Genomic DNA, 21,367 nt, shown 5'->3' with positions numbered 1-21,367 from the left:
CCTGCCTCAGCAGCTCAAAGGGCTCCAAACATTTGTGCATGCAAGAGAGAGAACTAAATTTATTCCATAAATAGAATTTCCAAAGAAGAAAGTACATATATACTGATAGTAACATTCATTTTTGTACAGTTATACAATAATCATTTATTTTCCATACAAAGAAGGGCCACAGACCCATGTATCATCTGAAGTAATTAAATTCACTAGTCCTTATAGAAGACCTACTACAACTAAAACCCCCAACAAAAAAGAAAAAAAAAATTGTTACAACAGAATCTTCAATTTGCTTTTCCCCTTTTAACCCTTACAAACTCCTAAAGAATCCAGCTTGGTTTATTCCTTCCCTCTTTTTTAGCTCCTCTAGAAAATATCAATAAAAATAATTTATTTTCATTACTACACAACAAAGAACAAGCCCATGACTTCATTTGTTTCCCTTTTTTAGTTGATGGTTAGAATTGAGAGAGAGAAAGAGAAAGATCCTTCAATGAAGAAATGAAGACCCATCAGCATGGACCATGAAATTTGGTATCAGCTGAGAAGGGCTTGTTCTAGCATGGGTTGCTTGATCATAAGAGATTAGTGAAGGATTATAGAAATCAACTAAGGTTGATGGGTCCCTTAAATTATTAGAGCTGTCAATGGGAAGTGAGTCTTTAACAACTGAAGCACATTGCCTAGGTTGTGTTTGATAGAATACCTTAGACACCACTAATTCTCCATCTTTCTCTTCCTCACTATTCCCAAGGTGGTATTGGTGCATTACCCAGCTTGTTTTCTCAGGCTTTCTTTGCTTCCCATAGTTAGTATAGAGTACTAGTATTTTCTTGTACCCCAACACTCTTCCCCCTTCAAAAACTGGTCTAGTCTTGCCTGTTTTGTGCCATCTAGTTTCTCCACCATCAGCATCTGTGTGCACCTTCCTCCTCTTCCGAGTCCCTGTTGTGTATGCTTTTGAAGGTCGATGGAAGAAATGGCGAATTAGACCATCCTTGCTTACCCCTGAATGACCACAATGAGACATAAATTAATGAATCATATCTTACCATTTTATATGTGACAATTCAGCAATTACAGTTAACAACATACAAAGTGAGCAAGATCAAAACTAAGATGGAATGAAAACCTATCATATTATTATATTTCTGGGGTTGGAGGGGGGGTATGTGTGGGCAAGATGGTTATTAGTTAGCTTTTTTGAGGTAGTCGTGTGGTTCCCATATGGCAACTCCAGTTATTGGCAGAATTCGACGTCAAAAGAATGCAAATCTTGGTATTAAGGCGGTGGATGCGGCGGTAGAAATACATCAGGTTGAAAATGAGTTAGAAGTGGGGTTGCAAAAAATTTCATCTCCCTTTTCACCAAAGGAGGAGGCTTTGTTGGCCCGTGTGGCTCTTGATCAGCCTGGTCTATATGCTGAGATCCCTCGACAATCGAATAGGATAAGGACACCCTCGGTGCGCCTCACAGATTCCCCGTAGCCTTATTTTATTATTTCTCCCGAGTGAGCGAGTGGCTTGTTGCCCTCACCATTACGTTTTAGGACTGGGTCCTCTGTTTTAGCTTTAGCTTTCTTTGCCTTTAGTCTACCTTTAGGCATGTTTGCCTCCTTTTTAATCCTCAATAAATTTATTATTAAAAAAAAAAAAAAAAAGCTTTTTTGAGGTACAGCAGGATTCTCCCTTAAAAGGAGATATGAAAAATCTAGCCAAGAAAAGTAAACTGTATACATTTTTTTTTTTTTGGGGGGGGGGTTCCCTATCCTACCTATCTGCCCAATAATGAGACCAACTACAGGAGAATCTACCACTATCGTGGAAGAGGGAAAATCTACAAAATATTAAGAGGGGAGCCATTTTTGCCCAAATATGCAACCAGGAGAAGTCAATCCCTTGACCTCCTGGGGCGGGGCGATGCACTCAACTGGAATGCCACCGACCAATCAAGCTAGCGGTTGTCGTTTAGCATCAATTAAGATGTTCATTCTACAATCTTAAAGGGGCAAGATCTTGCTGCCTAGTTATGTGGCCCCTGCTCCAGCACATGGCTAATGGGAGTGTGCATAGCGGCATCGGCATAAATGAGATTTTTTATTTCATAGGGGTTAGGTGATAATTTTGCATGCTCTTGTGTTTTGACAAAGGTACTTCACGACCAATTTTCTTTTTCCCTGTAATTACTGGCAGGAGTCTAAACAAGAGGAGAGGGACCTTTTGATTTGGTTATCTATGATGCAAACAAACAGTTCTTGTGTGCAAGGGCTAACGGGAAAAAAACTACAAAATGGAAAATGAGGCCGAAACATAATGGGAATCTGTACCAAAGCTTCCTTTAATAGAGATCTACTTCTATTCCTAATTTTTGTTTGTGTTGAAATGCTCATGAAGCTGTCAATCATCTTTTCTTTCTTGCCAATTTTTTAAGGGGATCTGAGAATGTTGGCTTTAACCTAACATGTTAGGATCTTTAATAAAGATTTGGCTTGGGTTCTTTCTGACTTCTAAGGGAGCTCAGTTTGTGATACTATTGGGTGTTTAGCATTCTAATTTTTATTTAATATATTTATGGGAAAAAGAACGCTGCCTCATCGCGTGGTCCATGGTCCAAAAACACAAGAGCATGCAAAATTATCGCCCCCCACCCCGCACCTATGATATAAAAAATCCCATCCATAATGATGTCCTTGTGCACATTTTCATTAGTCCCCACACTGGTGCAGGGACTACGGGACCAAAGAGCGATCTCTTGCCCATTATTTATTCACAAAAAGAAAAAAAGAAGAAGAAAAACATAATGTCCTTTTGCAAGACCTAGGAGCCTCCTCTTTTTTTTTTTTTTTTTTTTTTTTGAGAGACAGAGAGAAACTATTGAATTCGTAGCAACAGATTAATTAGTCAAATCTAGCCCATAATTTACATGAGGTAATAACTTGTCACAAATTCGACATTCGTGACACACAAAAAATAAGAATAACAGAAAAAATAAATTAAAAAATAGATGGTACACTTTCAAAATACTAAATGTTGTTTTATAAGCAGATTTCATTCTATTAGTGTTTTCCCATGGATCACACAGAATGAGAATGTAAAATATCCATTTTACATTCCATAAATTTCAGATAGCCTAAGAAATCATTGTACTAGATAGAATAAACCTATAATATGTTATATAAATGAAATGTAGAAAAAATGTGCACCTGAAACGATGCAAAAAAGAATAGAAATCATAAATAATCAATCATACAATCAAACACAAGGATTTATGTGGTACAACAAGATTGCCTACGTCATCCACAGTGAGGTGAGATCTGCTTCGCTAACATTGGAGAATAGGGTTTCATCTGTTCTATCTCTTAGATTGATTACAGAGAAAAAACCATCCCTATAAATTTATAGAAAAATCCTACATAAGGATTTTACTTAAATACCCAGATAGCCCTATAAATTTTCTCTACCCGCTAGTCTGTTGAAGCCCTGTAAATAATGTAAATTAACGTGCAAGGTGGGTCAATTCCTCTGGGCCTCCATTGGGGCTTTCGGCCCTACAACCTTACAACCTTTTTAAAGGCCCTTGGAATCAGCCACTTATACAAGTGACAGAATACAAGACATCAAACCCCCAACATGCAAGAGTACAAGAAAAGTTGTATACTCTTCTTTGGAGAAATATTCTCTGTGGGGGAGTGTACCTCCTGCACCCACACATGTGGGTGCAAAATGACCGATCCGCCCCCATGAAATTACCGCTTTGTTAATGCCACCGCGCATGTTCCCATTGGCCCCTGCACATGCTCCTCAACTCCCCCCCCCTCCCAACTCTTGCCCTTCTTTTTATGTGTTTGTGAGGATACCAGGTTAATATACATTTTGTTAAAACACTATTGTTAATCAGTATAAGAAACCTTCTAGGAAATGATATTGAGGACATAAGGATAATATACATTTTCCATTTATGAATCATAATAGTATTTTATCATCTTAAAGAAAGAAAAAAAATGCTTATAACACAGTTACAAAATTCAAAGTTTGATTTGATTTGATTTGCATAGTTCGTAGGTCACCAAATATTTTGTGAAATGAAGAGACATTTAGCTACATAGTTAAGTGAATTCGATTTGTGATCCACCGGTATTATAAAGAATTAGGTGGTTATGGTTTAACCACTTCAATTATATTCCACACAAATCAAAGATTTAAGAGATAATAAAGGTTAATATACTAATTAATATAATTAGATGTAATCGTGTTCATAAAAGAATTTCACCTGGTAACTTCTCTGGATGAGTGTAACAGATTCCATTCTCCCCATCAAGGGTAGGGATGAATTCATCAATACGTGGGTGACGTTTTTCAATATCAGATCTCACCTTCCCCTCCAAATGTTCTAACAGCTCCTGATCCGTCGGATCAAACTTCACTCCGGCCGGTAAACCCGGCAACTCATGAATTCCCGCCTAAATTCCAATAAAAATTAAATTATTAAATAAAACCAAAACCAATAATTATTTTGTTAATAAGAGAATCCTAATAATAATAATGGAAGGAAGAGAGACCTGTTCATGAGATGAAATCCGATGTCCACACGAAGGGCAGATGATGAAGTGGGTTTGAACGTGTTTCTCATGAGAGATGAGAGCGGCGGCGGCGGTGGTGGTGGTGGTCGACGGCGAAGAGCTCCGCCGCTCAACAACAACAACTCTGTCATCGTCACCACAGTCATTGTTGCACCATGCCATATCCTTCCTCTTCCTCTTCCTCTTATTCCCATCCCACACTAAACCTCCCTTCTCCCCTCTCTTCCACTTCTCCAAAATAAGCAATATCTCATGTGAATGAAAGACAAAAGAGAAAGAAAGAAAGAAAGGTCGAGAAGAACAAAAAAGAAACAGAAGGTGAAAAGCAAGCTTGTCTCTCTCTCTTAAAGAAAGTTTCCTCAGAACCCAGTTCTTATTAGAGGTTAGGGAAGGAATTGAATTCTTTCTGCAACTTTTTTCCCCTGTCGATGATTTCTTTTTTCCAAATCAAACCTTCTGAGATTGAAAGAGAGACGAAGAAGAAAGAGTCTGAGTTTTCTAGAAATATAAAAAAAAAGGGTTGCTTGGAACTGAAGTCTTGGTGATGCTGATACATTTTTGGAGAATTTTGGTTCCTTTTTAACTGGTTCTGATCCGGTCTGTAAAAAAAACAAACCGGCATTAAAGATAAAATTAAAAATAAAAAAAATCCAAAGGTTTAAAATCATTGAGAAAAAAAAAAAAAGTGTTGAGTGGAGATGGGGCAACCTGATTCGTCAGATTTAGAGACGTTTCAGCTGAGAGATTTTCAGGTCCGATGTCACCCTAGAGTGTCTTTAAAGCTATACATACTTATACAAATCTAAAAAATAAAAAATAAAAAGTAAATAGAAATCTTTTGTACAAGAACTGTACCAAATAATTCCTATTTTTATTTCTTCACGTAGACTTCTCCTCTTCTACAAGAAACCTTCCCACCTTCTCTACCTATCCCTACATTCGTGTATAAGAATAAAACAAGAAGATTAGATCTAGACGCATTCAATTTCGTATTAATGGGAGTCAACAGTCAAAGCTTTGCGGATAGGAATCCACCGTCGGATTAATTGAAAAAGATTTGGTATGGGAATCGACGACCGACATTAATTTAGGGGCTATGGATTATACATATTATTATTATATTAAATTAGGGTCGTGCAGACAAATATATGAGATGAGATTGGCTTTGGCTTTGGCTTCTCAAGGAAGCCAAGCAACTGAAGATATTGAAGGAGAATGGGTTTACTTTTTCGTGTGGGTTAGGGTCTCTATCCATTTTTAAGGTGGTTGTTTGGGAGAGTGTGTGGGTTAGGGTAGTTCCGGATTTGGTAAAGAAGGTTAGGTCCGGGTAAGGGTGTCAATCAGTTGGGTAAAACACAATAGGAAAACAGAAAGGTCACACAGCGCATGCCACCCTTGCACCCTAACATATAGGGGCACACGAAATGATCGCAACATCCCTTGAAACCCTGGAAATGACTAGGGGTGTGGTAGACATTTTGCATGCCCCTGTGTCAAGGCATAGGGCGGTGTGTCTGGTGCAACCGGGATGTGAAATTTGAAATCGAAATGAAGCCAAATAAGAGTTTATTTTCCGAATTAGAATCGATTCTGTCTCAATTCGCTTTTTATTTGATTCCTTATTTGGTTTTGACCCAATTTGTATTTAGTTTGAGCTATGTTTCAGGTACTTGGACCATATTTTAGGTGTTTGGCCCAACTTTTTACGTCTTCAACAACTAAACCCCCTTTATTTGTTAGGGCCATAATCCACAAACTTTTTTCAACCATTAAAAAGAAAATTGTATTTATACATATTAAGTAAAACATTATAATAAAAATTTTGATTTTTTCAGTTCCTTATTCAATTTGAAAATGGGTAATTCGATTTGGTTCAACAGTTTCAATTATAGAACTGAATAAATTGAAAAAGATTCTTCATTTTGAAATTGAATCAAATAGATTTGTTTCGATTTCGATTTTGATTTTAGGCGGTTGGTTTCGATGTTTCGGTTCTAATTTGACACCTTTAGGTCTAGGATCAAGCTTTATACAATGGACATGTGGACCTATTTAGGGCATAGTTCAAGGAATTGGTATCGGATTGACTGTATCGGCCAATTCATATGAGTGTCGGTATACCGATACCGATTCCTAATGGATACGATACGGATCCAAGGGTACTAGATAAGGGTAAAAATGTAAATAAAATTGATTTTTTTTTTAGTTTAAGGGTAGAACCATCCGATTCAGACCGTACAAGTCGATCCGGATCTGTATAAGCCAAGATCGATACCGATACCGATACTAAAACCAATACGATTACTAAAACCCTGATTTAGAGTGGTCTCTTTGCTTATGTCAAACAAACGCCTGATTTCAGGTTTCAGGGTTCAGTGCTTCAAGCCCATAATTATAAAGACCATGACCGATTCAAAGATGAGGGATCATGGTTCAGTGTTTAATCCTCGATAGCGTATAGGAAAAATGACAAGTTTTATGGTGGCAGGTCAAATCGAATCGTTGTCCCCTCCAATTCGCTGCCCCCTTCAATTCCTCCGGTTCCTCAGATGGGGGCAAAAATGACCACCTACTCCCTGCCCAAAAACACTATCCAAGGTGGGGTCCACTCCCCCTACTAGAGGAATTGGAGGTGCCCGCGAATTGGAGGTGATAATTATTCTGGTCAAACCTGGAAATATTATATCCATACTTGGCCTAACTTGTACTACTATAGACTAGAGTTCGGACTTGTCATTCGGTTGAACCACCAGTTTAACCAGATGATCCTTTCCTGGAACAAATTATGGGTGAAAATCATTGATGGGATGGGCACGATAAAGTCAATTTGGCTCTCCTCCAGCCGTGACGGGAGCTAGAGGGTCTAGCCCAGCAAAACAAGGGTGGTTTTGGCCAGTTCACAGGTAGGACCCAATTGGCCCCCTATGAAATGACCATATCCATCCCCCCCCCCCTTTGTTTTGGGTGTTTTTACTAGGTTGGACCAGGTTGGACCCTCCAGCTCCCGCTGCTACTCGAGGAGAGCCAGATCCCGATAGGGTTCCACTTCAGAGTACAATGAAGGGTCTTGATTATATCAGTCACTCATTTCATTTGATCAAATCACATGGTATGAAAGGTATCCAGATCAGGGTTGTAGTAATTGGTATCGGTATATTAATCTTGGCCAATATCGATTCGGATCTAACAGAATTACCCCTGTTTCTTCTGAAAAATTAGTTTTTCTTTTTACTTTTTTACCCTTTTTCGTATTATCCACCGATATGGGATTAGTCCTATGGGCCAATACCAATTCCTCAAACCATGATCCAAATAGGTATTTATGTAAATAGATGAAATTAAAAAAACAAAAGAAATTGATCAAGGGTGAATAATAAGCGTTGGACTCCTCTGTAACATGAAAGGGAGTGTAGCGCACATCCAACGACCCACAGTGCTTAGGCACACAGCCCAACACCCTGTCTATGTGTTAAGCTACGTATCCAAGCACTGCGGGCGATCGGATGATACACTACAAACCATATCGCGCTACAGAGGATCCAAATCATGGAATGTTGACCCATTGTTTTGTTTTGCTCAAAAGTACTTTTTCTATGAACTTGACACACAACCAACTTGAACTTTTTAAGGGAATGAAATACGGTTGGCGAATTGCAGTTGTCGGTTTAAATTTGAGATGAGTACCTCTTTGACCAAACCTTGACAAACATGCCTATTCAACCCCTCCCCATTCTCTCTTCTTCTTTTTTTTTTATTTTTTTATTTTTTTTTTGGGGGGGGGGGGGGTGGCCGGGGTTGGAGGGAGGGGAGGGGAGGGGGGGGGGTGTTGGGGTAAACGGATGTGGAATAAAATCTTCAAAGCCAAGTTAATTAATAGGAGCTTGAGAGAGGATGTTGCAGAGTTGGTATAAGGGCATAGTTTTACATGGTATTGGATTGGGTATTGGTCAGTTTTGAAATCCATATGAATATTAACAATGATGCATATCAGCCTAAATCAACTGTTTCAGATATTTTTGCCATCACATATATTGATGCAATGATACTGTTGGCATCAACGTGAGTTGAAGATGTATGGGTGTGTTAAGAGTCGCAAGGACTCAAGGGATGACCTTGGATAGTGTCTGACTTCTAATAAAGAGAGAGTGAGAATTTTCCAGTGCCTCAATTGCTTTAAAGACTTTTAATAATAAAAATCGCACTGCCAAGAAGAAGGATAGAAATAATATAATCAACTAATTGACTTTAAAAGAGTAACAACATTTCATTTCTGGTTTGCTGATGTTGATAACATGATGCCAATGGCCTGCTAATGCTAATAACTTGATGCCAACTCTGGAATGTGTATTTGAAGTACAAGGATAGCTATTCTAAAGACCTACTCCTGTGTCTTTTGAAACACGAGCCAAAAGACATGTGCTGAAAAGTAACTCTAATAAATAAAAAAATTAAATTAGGGTAAAAGGTAGCAGCGTGACCCTTAAACGCACCTCCTAATCTAAACCGTTGATTTAATAATTTTAAATCCAAACCATTGAAAATACAAAAGCATTCAACCCGCAACCGACTCTCCTACCGTCGTCTTCTTCTTCTTCGGCTACCACCTGAACATTCGCCCATCTCCGGCGAAAGCATCTTAGAATCTGGCAATCAAAAGTCTGGTGTTCGATGCCTGCAAAAAATGCTGCCATAATCCCTTGAATTGAACCCAAAATTTTAGGAACAAAAGAGTGCAATTGTTGGTCACAGTGGCTGCCTCTAGACGCGCCTGGAGTCGGCGAAGGCTCGTCTTTTTTTGGAGATCATGTAGCCGTTCGACGGAGAAATCCCCCAAATCATCTTGTTTTCTGGAACACAGCAAGGAAACCTTTGGATCCCTTGGGGGAGATGGGGATCCAAGCCTAAGTTCTGTTGCTTTCAGATTAGGTTACTATTTTTTTCTTTAGACAAGTTTGAGACATTTCGCTGTCCTTCCACTATGCAAAGCAACCAAAGAGACTTTCCATTGCCCATGTTTTAATTCGAAGTTGTTCTGGTAACTACCTCACCAGAGGCCGACGAAGCCACCAGAGAGTCATTCTGTTGACCTTCCAATACGCAAAGCAATTATGGAGACATTAGGTTGGAGTTTCCAGAAGTAAGAGTTTTCCTAATTCTTCGATTTTGCTAGGGGTGTTAATCGATTGGATCTAATTGGTCCTCATCGATTTAAAATCTCATCGCTAGAGCTTGAAGTTTTTGCAATAGAATACCAAACAGTAGTACCACAAGGTTGTACTAGATCTTCAGTACCAGCTTCTATGGGGGAATCGATGGAACGAATTTTTATCACCTCCAATTCGCTGCCCGCTCCAATTCCCTCCAATCCCTCACATAGGAGCAGAAATGACCACCCTACCCCACCTTGGGCAGTGTGTTGGGGCAGTGGGTAAGGTGGTCATTTCTACTCCTATGTGAGGGATTGGAGAGAATTGGAGCGATTCTCGATGGAACACCCTTCAAGTAGGGCTGTAAATTGATTGGATTCGGCTCAGATAGTGCTATATCCGCATCCGGATTCGATTAGCTATCGGATGGATTCGGATAGTACTAAACGGATACGGACACAGATACAGATCAGATATTTTATTCGTTTACATGTAAATATAGCTTTTCGAATAGCTATAGCCTATCCGTATCTGCATCTGTTTAGCTTTTGGATGGATTCGGATAGTGCAAAACAGATATGGACACGGATACGAAAACAGATTTCGGCTATTCATTTACACCCCTATCTTCAAGTGATCAAACTGTAGCAATAGTAAGGGAGACAGATTGCTCGAACTTCACCATTGAATCCTTGTTGTAGGTTTTACAAAATAGAAACTAAGGAGAAACAAGGCTAGAAGAGAGTAATCAGACCTTGTAAATCAAGGACATGTCTCTATTCGATCGGTTAGTTATTGATCAAAAGCCCCCTCGTCGACGAAATCGAATCCAATGGAGAAATTCCCCAAAGCACTTGAAGCACTTCCCTGTGATGAAGAAGAAGAGGAGGAAAAAGGTGACACCTACTATCACGGTGAGCAAGTTGATGGCTTTATTTATTCAACGACTAGGATTAAAAGGTAAAAGTTTCAATGGTTTAGATTGAGAAGGTGAGTTTTAGGGGTGAGTTTAACGTTTTAGAAGGTAGCGTTGCTACCGCTCATTCAATAAATTATTCTAAAGAATGTCTTTTGAAACACGAGCCAAAAGACAAAATTTATATCTAAAAAGTGAAAGATAAAAGATAATGTAATAGACATATATTCTTGGAAGTTTTGGTGGTTAAATGGATCTCTTCCTTTGTTGTTGAATTGCTATTTAATAGGCATTCTTGGCAGTTCTAGTGGTTATCAGGTAATTACCCAACTACCCATTTCCTTAAGGGTTGGTTATAACTACCCTGCTAACCGTTCATCGATTACTGACCATTCGTCAATCAAAGTTGATTATAACTACCTTGCTGGCCGGTGATGTCGGTCACTGACCGTTCGTCGGTCACTTACTGACAGGTCGATCTTGACTAAAATAGATTTCAGTTTATTGACCGAAATAGGGTTTAAACATATATCAAATCATATTGACTATTTTACCCTTAGTATCGACCATTTATTGATATCACTGTTGACTGATAAGGATATGGATCAGTAGATTCCTAAAACCCTATATAAGGGAATCCCCATACCAGGGATGAAACAATATTAAAGAGGAAAGAGAGTGTGAAAGGACTAATGATACTACGGCAATCATTTTTATTTGGAAAAAGAATGATGTCAAGTTGCATAGCATATGCTAGTGCTTCCATGTATTTATATATCCCTTCTCTCCTATAAACGTGTCTATCCCTATTGTGGGAGAAAAGAGATAAAACACATGGAGACATTAGTGTACGCTGCATAGCCTGACAAGGAACTCAATCCTCTTTTTATTTTTTACTTTTGCTTATTTTTCCAGCATATTAGGCTTGGTATGGCAATGTTCAAAAAAAGGTCAATCCCAGTGTATCTATAGTTTTTGGAATATAAATGGAACAGATCTTGTATGTGTCATCTGGTTTGTTTTTTTTGTTTTTTTTTTTTTAAATGAATCGGATTAAAAAAAACATATTTGATGCCCTTTAGAAAAACCTGAAAAAGTTGTATTAAAAATACAGAAACAAAAATTGTCGGAAGACGGAAATTACGACATTTTAAAGAACGCAACTACTTACAACTCTCGAATCGGAAGGGTTTCAACCTTTATCTCATCCTCTTCCTCACTGACCTTAGGACTCTCTGATCCCATCATCGCAACTGTGCGCAACCCTCATCTCAGAATCGCTGAACTCCTCAACGCTACTATGCGTAACATTCATCTTAGATTCACTGAACTCCTCTAATCTCTTCATCACTACTCTGCACAACCTGAAAATCATTTGAAGGTAACCACATCTATTTGCCCTAAATCAATCTCCATCTTTGTTGAAAGTGGCCATCATTATTTGCCCTAAATCTCCAACAATTCAAGTATTTTCTCAAATCTCTCTCTTGAATTGTATCTAAATTGATATATGGTTTGCAATCACTTACCAGAAATATATGGGTTCTCCCAAATCGATATATGGTTTGCAAGGCTGGAGAGGGATGCTAGTATGCCTTGCACATCAACCCAAGCTGTTGAATTACAATACGACATTGCTAAGGCCATATAAATGCTTGAGACAGTCAAAGATATAGATTAGGAGTTGTATACAAAGGCAGTTACACAGTTCATGTCAAACCTACACTGGAGAGAAGCATTCATCTCATGTCCCTCACACCCTGCAACAACAGACTTCTTAGAATGCTTGATTGATGATTTCTTAATTCTACTAATGGATTTTTGTGGATGACTGTATTGGTACAATTTGGATGTATTGGATTGCATGATACTTAATTTGAATGATTTTAGTTCTGTTTTTTTATCTGGATGAATTTGGTATTTTCTTTCAAGAAATCTAAACCCAAATCCTTATAAAGTTTCCACTCAATACAATACCATGATCCATAATGATCATCGACCATGTGGCATGCACAATGAAGTAGTTCAAATTTTCACTTTGAAAGACTACCCAAGACTATTGTCTGGCCCACACGAATCCAATAGATGGGCTTATGTTGTCCACTAGGCCCATGAAAAAAAAAATGATTAAGATTCATTTCAAAGATTGTGTTTCTTGGAACTGGCCAAACAGTTTTGCAAATCATGGGAGAAAAAACAAACTTTCTAATTGATATTTATAATTCTTATAACAAGACCAAGAGGCTCTAGAAACATTTACTATTATTTCAAAAACTCTATTAATAATGCAACAATTGGAAAGAGTCCAAATGAAATGAAAAGTGTTATAAACCCAATCGTCATAACATTTGAAAACTATGTTTTTTGATCATTGCTACTTGTTATATGGACAACTATCAATCGTTCCAATAGTTGTTTACATATGTTTTCACTTGGCCTCTATTTCTTTACGAAATCCAATAGTCAAACTCAAGGCTTGAACCAATCTATGTATGCAATAATATAAAATTCTTTTTCTTTCTATTCAACATGCAAAGCTAATATGCACACGAGATGAACATGGACTCGTGAACGAACAATACGTGTGAATGAAGAACAACATTAATAAGTTATGGGAATTGGTACTTCAGCATTGATAAGCATCTCCGCATCTTTAGAATCGGTACCCCGGATTCTTTCAAACCCTAATTCAAGACTTGAGAATACTAAAAAAAGATGTGAACACTTTCTATTCAATGCCTATACCCTTTTAATAGGTTTGTCATATTGATAATCAAAATTATTATCATTCAAGCAACTCTACAGTCTCAAGAATTATTAGAAATTATCATTTAAAACATACATGATAATACATGTAACTAGGGAAATAGATTACATATCTAAATCATAGACAAATCGATGTCGATAATGAAAAACTCAAGTACCACTAACTGTGTTAAGAAAATGAAAATATATTTAGAAACTTAAGGAATGGGCTTATCCACTTGAAGATACTATCAAATAATAACATAATATGGCTTGAACTGCCATGAAGTTCAATCTAACATCAGACAATACATGGTTAGAATCTCATGTGAAAAATGATTGTGCTTATATGGGTTAGGAACTTCTTGCTTAGGTATAAAAATCTAAACCCAAATCCTTAACAAAGTTTTCACTCATAATAATACTATGATCCATAATAATCATCGACCATGTGGCATGCACAAAGAACTAGTTCAAATTTAGACTTTGAAGGACAACCCAAGACTATTGTTTGGCCCACCCCAAATCCCACAGATTAGATATCAATATATATACTAATCCATCTGGCTGAGCCTAGCCCGGCCCAACCTGACCCTATCTTCTTTTTCCTGTTCTTTTTATTTTTTTTGTTCTTCTTCTTCCTCTTCTTTCTTCTTTGTTTCTTCTTCTTCCTAGCCTGGCCAGCCCATGCATCTCCATTCCCCCTATGGTCAGGGCCAATCAAGGTACACCCGGCCCGACCTTGAAGGCTGGTCAATGTTGGATTTTTTGGTCCTGAGTTAGGGTCGGGTCAAGCCTGGGCCCAGATAAGGGGACACAGGATTGGGCTGGGGTTTTAAAAAGCCTGGTCCAACCCGACCCTGTTGCAGCCCTACTTGTCACTGTAAGGCCTGCTTTTTCAGTACACCATATTTTTTAATTCAGAGTCAAACATACAAAATTTTTTTCCATCTTAGGTAGTTATTTTGCTTTTGTAATAGATGGAATGGATTTCTTCACCCCCTCCCTCCCCAAAAAAAAATCAATGGAATGGATCAAACATTGTCCATCAATATCACAAATATTTAATGACTGGAATTACGAGGTAGCGAAGACCTGGACAAATTTTTAAACTGCACAAAATTCAATTGCCAGATTTGGTATTGTTAATATGTCAATATGTAGAACTGGTTGTTTCAACTCAAAGCAGAAGCATCATTCTAGTTGGGTGACTTGGTTCTAATGGTAGAAAAGTAAAGAAGGTAACAATGGGTTTTGTAAATTGTAATGCATATTTTTTTGGTCTCAGATCCATATGTTTCACTTATTTTTAAACGGAAGAAGGAAAGGAGTAAAGGACCTTGTCCTTCTTGGGATTTTAAACCGCATTTTGACTTAGACATGATTCTTGTCTCTCGAGAAGGAATCTCAAAGAAGGGAGAAATGCATTTATATGGAACCCATTATGTTCATTTAGGACATACTTCCAATATAGAAGTCTTAAAGATATCGGCCAACCACAAAGACCTAGGACAAGAACTGCCAACTTTTATCATACAGCCACAAACATCAAGGACAACAAATGCCAAGAAATTGGTGTTGTTATCAAGAGTGGCTGGCCATTAAAACCATCATCGAATCCCAGAAAATTAGTCAATGCGAGCAACATTCTCTGGGAAAGAACTATGTTTTGTGTCATACTGGAGCGGATTGCTCTTTGTCAATGTTGATGGCTGGAGTTTCTTGACGGAAACTGAAAGGTGCATCAGTCGTGGTGTTTGTATCCTTAAAACCATTTATCAACAAGCAATCCTTCTTGAAAAAGCCCAACTAATCATCTTTCATCTGATACATATTGAGTTAATCCCACATCGGTTGTGGGTACTCTGACTACAAATTATAAGAGCCACAAAAAGCCTCCCCACTTTGAACCAATTGGTTTTAAGATGGAAGCTTAATACCTTTTCCGAGTTTGTGCACATCTAACAGACTCTTCTCTTCTTCCTCACTCAAAGCTCTTCTCTTCAGTTGGCCTCCAACGAACACTACCCAAAAAGCATGCAAACAGGAGAATTACTAATAATGTAATAACTAACAATTGAAAATGGTAAACCCATTTCATGGTGCCTTGTCCAACTATTTTAAAATCTATAAAATGTATTGAAGTGGTAAACCCATTTCATGGTGCCTTGTCCAACTATTTTAAAATCTATAAAATGTATTGAAGTGGTGAGATAGTTCTATGTCAACTTACCATAAAATGCGCGAAAAATTGTAGGCTATGTTTATAGTTATTTATTCATGGTGCCTTGTCCAACTATTTTAAAATCTATAAAATGTATTGAAGTGGTGAGCTAGTTCTATGTCAACTTACCATAAAATGCACAAAAAAATTTAGGCTATATTTGATAGTTATTTATAAGAGAAATTTTATTGAAGAGAAAAAGGTATTGTGCAATGCTTTCATCTAGAGGGAGACCACAACTTTCAGATAACAACAACAGCAATACAACATAATCCTCTGAGATCGCCAGCTTTAGCTTTTCTTCATTGTTGTACCTACCCTCCACCAGCATCAAGGAACATAAAATTTGATCACCATAACTAAGGCAAATAAGTAAGACCCCTCGACTTAGCCAATTGGTTTCCCATGATGGCTTCTATTGCAAAGTTGTGCTTATGTTACACCAGTTCAGACTCTAGATAAATCATAACTGTCTAGCCCTACCTAGGGACCACCTATAAGAGATCAAATAGTAAGAATATTAAATCATAAGATACAACGGTAAAACAGTTTCAATAATCAATAGTAATAAGAAAAAACGAAAAAAGATTTCTACAAACTAAGAAGATTCTACTTTCAATGGTAGTAGTGTTTCATGGAGAATTGATGACCACAAACAAAATAGAGACACAACCAAACCATGAGGCATGGTCCAAGAGTCTCATCCACCTTCCCACAACTGATCTTGTTTCTCCATCTATTCATTAAAATTGCTTGTTGCATAACACAATTCAAAAGCATATCTTGTCTCCAAATGGGACACATGCTTTAATCCAATCTTTATCATAAATCTCATGTTTACCTGGTCTCAACATGACTTGTGTGCCATAAGGAGGAGGATTAACTTATGTGAGATGCCCATTTCAAGAAGCACGTCTTACCTACATACACAACACATGTTCAATCGGATAACTGTCACCAATTTCATCCTCATGTGCTCTGAAACCATGACAATACCAATATCAGAGAGAGAGAGAGAGAGAGAGAGAGAGAGAGAGAGAGTAATGACATAAGAGTTGATCTCATGACTTCTTGGGACCCCTGCAACCTACTGGCAAAGGTACCAACCAACCAAGCAGTGCCTAACATATTACAAAAAATACTTTTAATTATATAACAATAAACCAATTGAACTTTTGTATGAAATTGACTCCCCACATTAGGAACAAAAAAATGTGTAAAAGAATTCCCCAACAGTAGATCATGAAAAAAAAAGACAACAAATAAACAAGAATCCAAGTGCTTTCTTACACTTCACCACTAATAAAAAAATTTTACAACCTTACCAACAAAAAATAAATAAAAAAATTTATACAACTTAGCATGATAACCATATCCAAAAATCTTAAGTTGTCATCACCATCTTATCAAATAAACTAGGGTTCCACATTAACACAAAAGTTACACTCAAACTAGAAGGTTCAAACACGACAGTTGGAAAATAACCCAACTTAGTTAATGGTATTAAGCTTCCATCTTAAAACCAATTGGTTCTAAGTGGGGTAGCCTCTTGTGGCTCATATACTTGATAGTCAGAGCACCCACAGCTGATGTGGGATTATTACTTTAATAGTCCCCCTTATGTGCAGGCCTCTTCTGAGCTCTATCTTCGTTGGTGGAGTAGGGCCCATCATCAATGGAGGCTCAATGTACCGGTTCTAATATCATATTAAGTTTCTATCTTAAAACCAATTGGTTTAAGTGGGGTGGCGTCTTGTGGCTCTTATACTGGATATTCGGAGCACCTACAACCGATGTGGGATTACTACCACAATAATCCTAACAGCAAACTGTTGTTTTACTGTCATCGCTACTGGAGAAGACGAATTGTTCAACATTTTCATCGGTTCAAGAACGGTCTATTGCCAAGAAGAGAGGCAGAGAAAGATTGTCGCAGCTTTGCAGTTGTTGCTTCGTCGGAGCTGACGAAGGAAAAGTTGCTCCACCATCTTCATCTTCAGATACGTCCCTCGGAACCACCTGCGAGCATTGAAGAGTTGGTCCTCATCTCAGAATAAAGAGAAATAATAGTCACCGCTACTGGAGAAGACGCACGAACTAGTTAACATTTTCAGAATCTCTGCTAACTTAACCATTTGAGATGCCTAAGATTTAAAGGAATAGAAAGGTCAAGACATCTACTCTTAGTTTTGAAAAATTAGGTCAGGATGTCATCTCCAACATCCTCAAAAGACTTGAAGCTAATACTTTGTACAATTTAAGGGTGGTGTAAAAGCTATGGTTTAACCTGATGTTTGATCCTTAATTTGCTAATTTCAACCTTTCTTATGTGGAACTTGGTATCATGCTTCAAACCATAGTCTATAATCCATATAGATTGGGTTTTATAAAGATGAAAGGCGGAGAGGTTGTGGTTCAGGATTTGAATATGTCTCTCCTCATATCTTCTGAACACTACTCACCTTCAGGTAAACCACTCATAGCATCGATGGAACCAAAGACTTAGGCTTTGAGTATTTTTTACCATACTTTTTTCTAGGCATTAAGACAAAAGCTTTTTTTCTTTCTCACAAACTCTATTTCTACTCCACTACTGTTCCCTGAATGACATGGTGGAGCATTCACTAGACACCCAAATATTTGGTAGCTTCGCTTTTTGCATATATCCATAAGACATTGAGACATTGATGCAAGAGGTTTTTTTTTAAGTTTCCTTCCAAGGAATTTCGATCAAGTCACCCTGCTTCATGAGGCACAGTGCCCTATCTAGTCCCAAGGAATTCCACTTTTCTTTCTTGTTCCTTTCTTCTTTTTTTTTTCTTTTTTTTTTTCATTCACTTTCATGCCTTGCCTTGCCACAAACAAATTGGTCTCAACTACTAGCCAAAAGATCAAGGGGTCCATAAAATACATAGAGAAATCTGACCATCAAATGAAATAATGCTCATATTTTCCAACTCAATCCCTCTCACCGGATACAAACCAACTACCGTCCTTGAAAAGGGATTTTTTTATTATTTCGCATGCTAGGACACCTAATTCCCTCTTTCTCTCGCTTTGCAATCAAAGAGATGTATGCACAAAATCAAACTATTGCCACAATCAAAATTCATAAAATTCAACAATTAACCCCCCCCCCACACTTAATTCATGCAATGTCCTCAATGCATGCAGAAAAGAAAGAATAAGGACAAGGGATGAGATGAGGGGGCTTACCATATATAAACAATAAAGAGGATCATGAAGAGTCAGGACCTCTACAAGAAGTAATAGGGTAAGCAACAGAAACCTCAATCAATGGCCGGTAAATGTATAAGTAGCTTCAGAATCAGAAAATACTCGACCACGAATTTTAGTAAAGTGAGACAGAAGATGGAAGTTAAGCACAACATGAAAATCTGCCCACATGGGACAGTAGAAAATGAAGGCAGTGAATAATAATCCATGTAGACAAATCCTCACATTCCCTCCCATGGTCAATATAAAATGCATGTCATTATCGCAAAAACCAACCAAGAATGGATCGCAGTAAACATCAAAAGGATCATGAATATCAGTAACCCCATCAAGATAATCATAAAAAATGGGAGATTTACTCAAATCAATCCTAGCATTAAAACTATCCGCTCTTTACATAACTTGGGTTGCCAAATAAGGATCACGATAATTTGCTTCAAAAGCATCATGACTAACATTGTCCTCCTTAATAAAATCATCAAACCTAGGAGGTTTGGACCAATCAATATACGGGGAAATAATGGGGGAATCAAATATGAAGGGTTGAGGAATGGAGGTGGATAGGGGTTCAAGGGGCTCCAATGGTGGTTGGATGCTCTAGACCTCAGATAAGGTGGTATCATCAACACCTTCCAATTCCTCCGTACAGTCCTGAAATCTCAAACAAAATCAAAAAAGAAAGTCTCATCATCTGGGAATTTCTGAAGCACATGTACCTCTTCATCCATATTAGGCTGTCTGCCCAACCTGAACACATTAAAATCCATAAAAGTATTGCCAAAAGAAAGCTTCATAAGACTATTACTGCAATTGATTAAAGCATTACTGGTAGCAAGGAAAGGTCTACTCAGAATAATATGGATTTGGTCCTTGAAGTTGGCAGTAGGTTGGGTATCTAAAACAATAAAATCCACAAGAAAAATAAATTCCCCAACCTTCAACAGGACATCCTCAATCATTCCCTTATAAACTTTAATCGACCGATCTGCAAGCTGAAGAGTGATTTTGGTGGGTTTCAGCTCTCCCAATCCCAACTATTGGTAAACATGGTAAGGTAACAGATTCACACTTGCACCAAGGTCCAATAAGGCATGATCAATGATGGTGGTGCCTATAGTGCAAGAGATGGTGGGGCTTCCAAGATCCTTATGCTTGACTGCTACTGGCTGTGAGATGAGAGAACTAATGTTAGCAGCCAAGAATGCCTTTTTGCACATTGGTGGTCCGCTTTTGGGTGCATAAGTCTTTGAGGACTTTAGCATAAGCGGGGACCTGAGCTATGGCATCCAGTAAAGGAATATTCACCAGAACCTATTTAAAAATACCCAAAATTTTCTCCACCGAATGAGACTTTTTGCTAACCAACCTATTTGGGAAAGAGGCAGGTGGGGTATAAACTCTCTCAGGGGTGGTCCTTTTCTCTTTCTCAACAGAATCATCTTTGGTTTCCTCAACCAAATCATCTGGAATCTCTCCAGGTTCATCAGACAAACCAGGAATAGTAGCCACTTCAATGGCCTCATCAGAAAGGGGAGAGTCAACAGGAGTATGAGATGGTAAAGACTGAGGTATACTAGCCTGTTGATACTCACGGCCACTCTTTAAAGCATATATTGCATTTACCTGACTGGAAGGCCCTTGATGTTGTTGGCCTTGTGCAACATTGAGTGGAGGAGCTTAGGTACCTTGCTGAGTGTGAACCTGATGCCTAGGATTTGGCTCAGGTTGGCTAGGTAACTTCCCTATTTCCCTCTCATGTACAATGGTGACAAGCTGGGTGAGCTGTCTCTCTATATTATTTTGACCTGTCATGAGAAGGGCTATCTAGTTTTCCATCTCACTCATTCTTGTTGCCTCTCCTATATTGATAAACCCTGGGGGTGGCTGATAAGGAGTAAGGAGAGGTGGCCTAGCAGAATTAATAGAATGTTCTACATAAGAACGAAGGGGGAAGGAGTTAGGAGATATTCCTTGGCTTTGTGGTGCATAGTTGGGCCTTTGGACACCAAGCTGGCCTTGATGGTTAAAGTTGGATGGGCCTGCTTGGTTCCCTTGATTCCAGGAGAAATTGGGGTGATTTCTCCATCCTGGATTGTAAGTGTTGCTATGTGGATTGTTTTGGTAAAGGGCACTTACATTCTCGGTGTTGGAATTACCCACAAAGGTGTTGGGGCATTCCTCCATAAGATGTTCAGGGGTATGGCACCAACTGCATATTGACCCATGATTGACCTGATTAACCGGTATAGGCTCTTTAAGAACTATGGACTCCAACCTTTTTATGAGGCTATTAAGTTTGGCCTCTTTTGCTGTCATACCCTCAATAAGACACCCCTCAGTGGTTCTTTCAACCTCTTGGAAAGATTCTCACCCTCTAGTCTTATCAGCCAAGTTGGTTAAGAATGTCCATGCATCATTCTCCTCAGAAAAAGAAGTAAAGCCTGCTGGACACATGGACTCTACAAGTTGCATGGTCTGATAATCAATACCCTTATAAATAATTTGGCATAGCTGCCACAAGTTG

The 21,367-nt window shown here is 38.3% G+C and overlaps 1 protein-coding gene across 1 annotated transcript; it reads right to left on the bottom strand.

The window, feature by feature from the left end:
• Nucleotides 1-270: 270 nt before the first annotated feature.
• LOC122638692 (NAC domain-containing protein 73-like) lies at nt 271-11,882 on the bottom strand. Its single transcript, XM_043831545.1, has 4 exons — nt 11,809-11,882; nt 4,554-4,917; nt 4,265-4,454; nt 271-1,002 (listed from the first exon to the last, which is right to left on the bottom strand). The coding sequence occupies exons 1-4, from the start codon at nt 11,880-11,882 to the stop codon at nt 485-487; spliced, it is 1,146 nt and encodes a 381-aa protein (XP_043687480.1). The 3' UTR covers nt 271-484.
• Between the last annotated feature and the right edge of the window lie 9,485 nt (nt 11,883-21,367).

This window comes from Telopea speciosissima, chromosome 9 (assembly GCF_018873765.1).
Source record: "Telopea speciosissima isolate NSW1024214 ecotype Mountain lineage chromosome 9, Tspe_v1, whole genome shotgun sequence".
NCBI lineage: Eukaryota > Viridiplantae > Streptophyta > Magnoliopsida > Proteales > Proteaceae > Telopea > Telopea speciosissima.
Note: the sequence above shows the minus strand (reverse complement) of the source record. Positions and strands in the feature narration are given on the sequence as shown.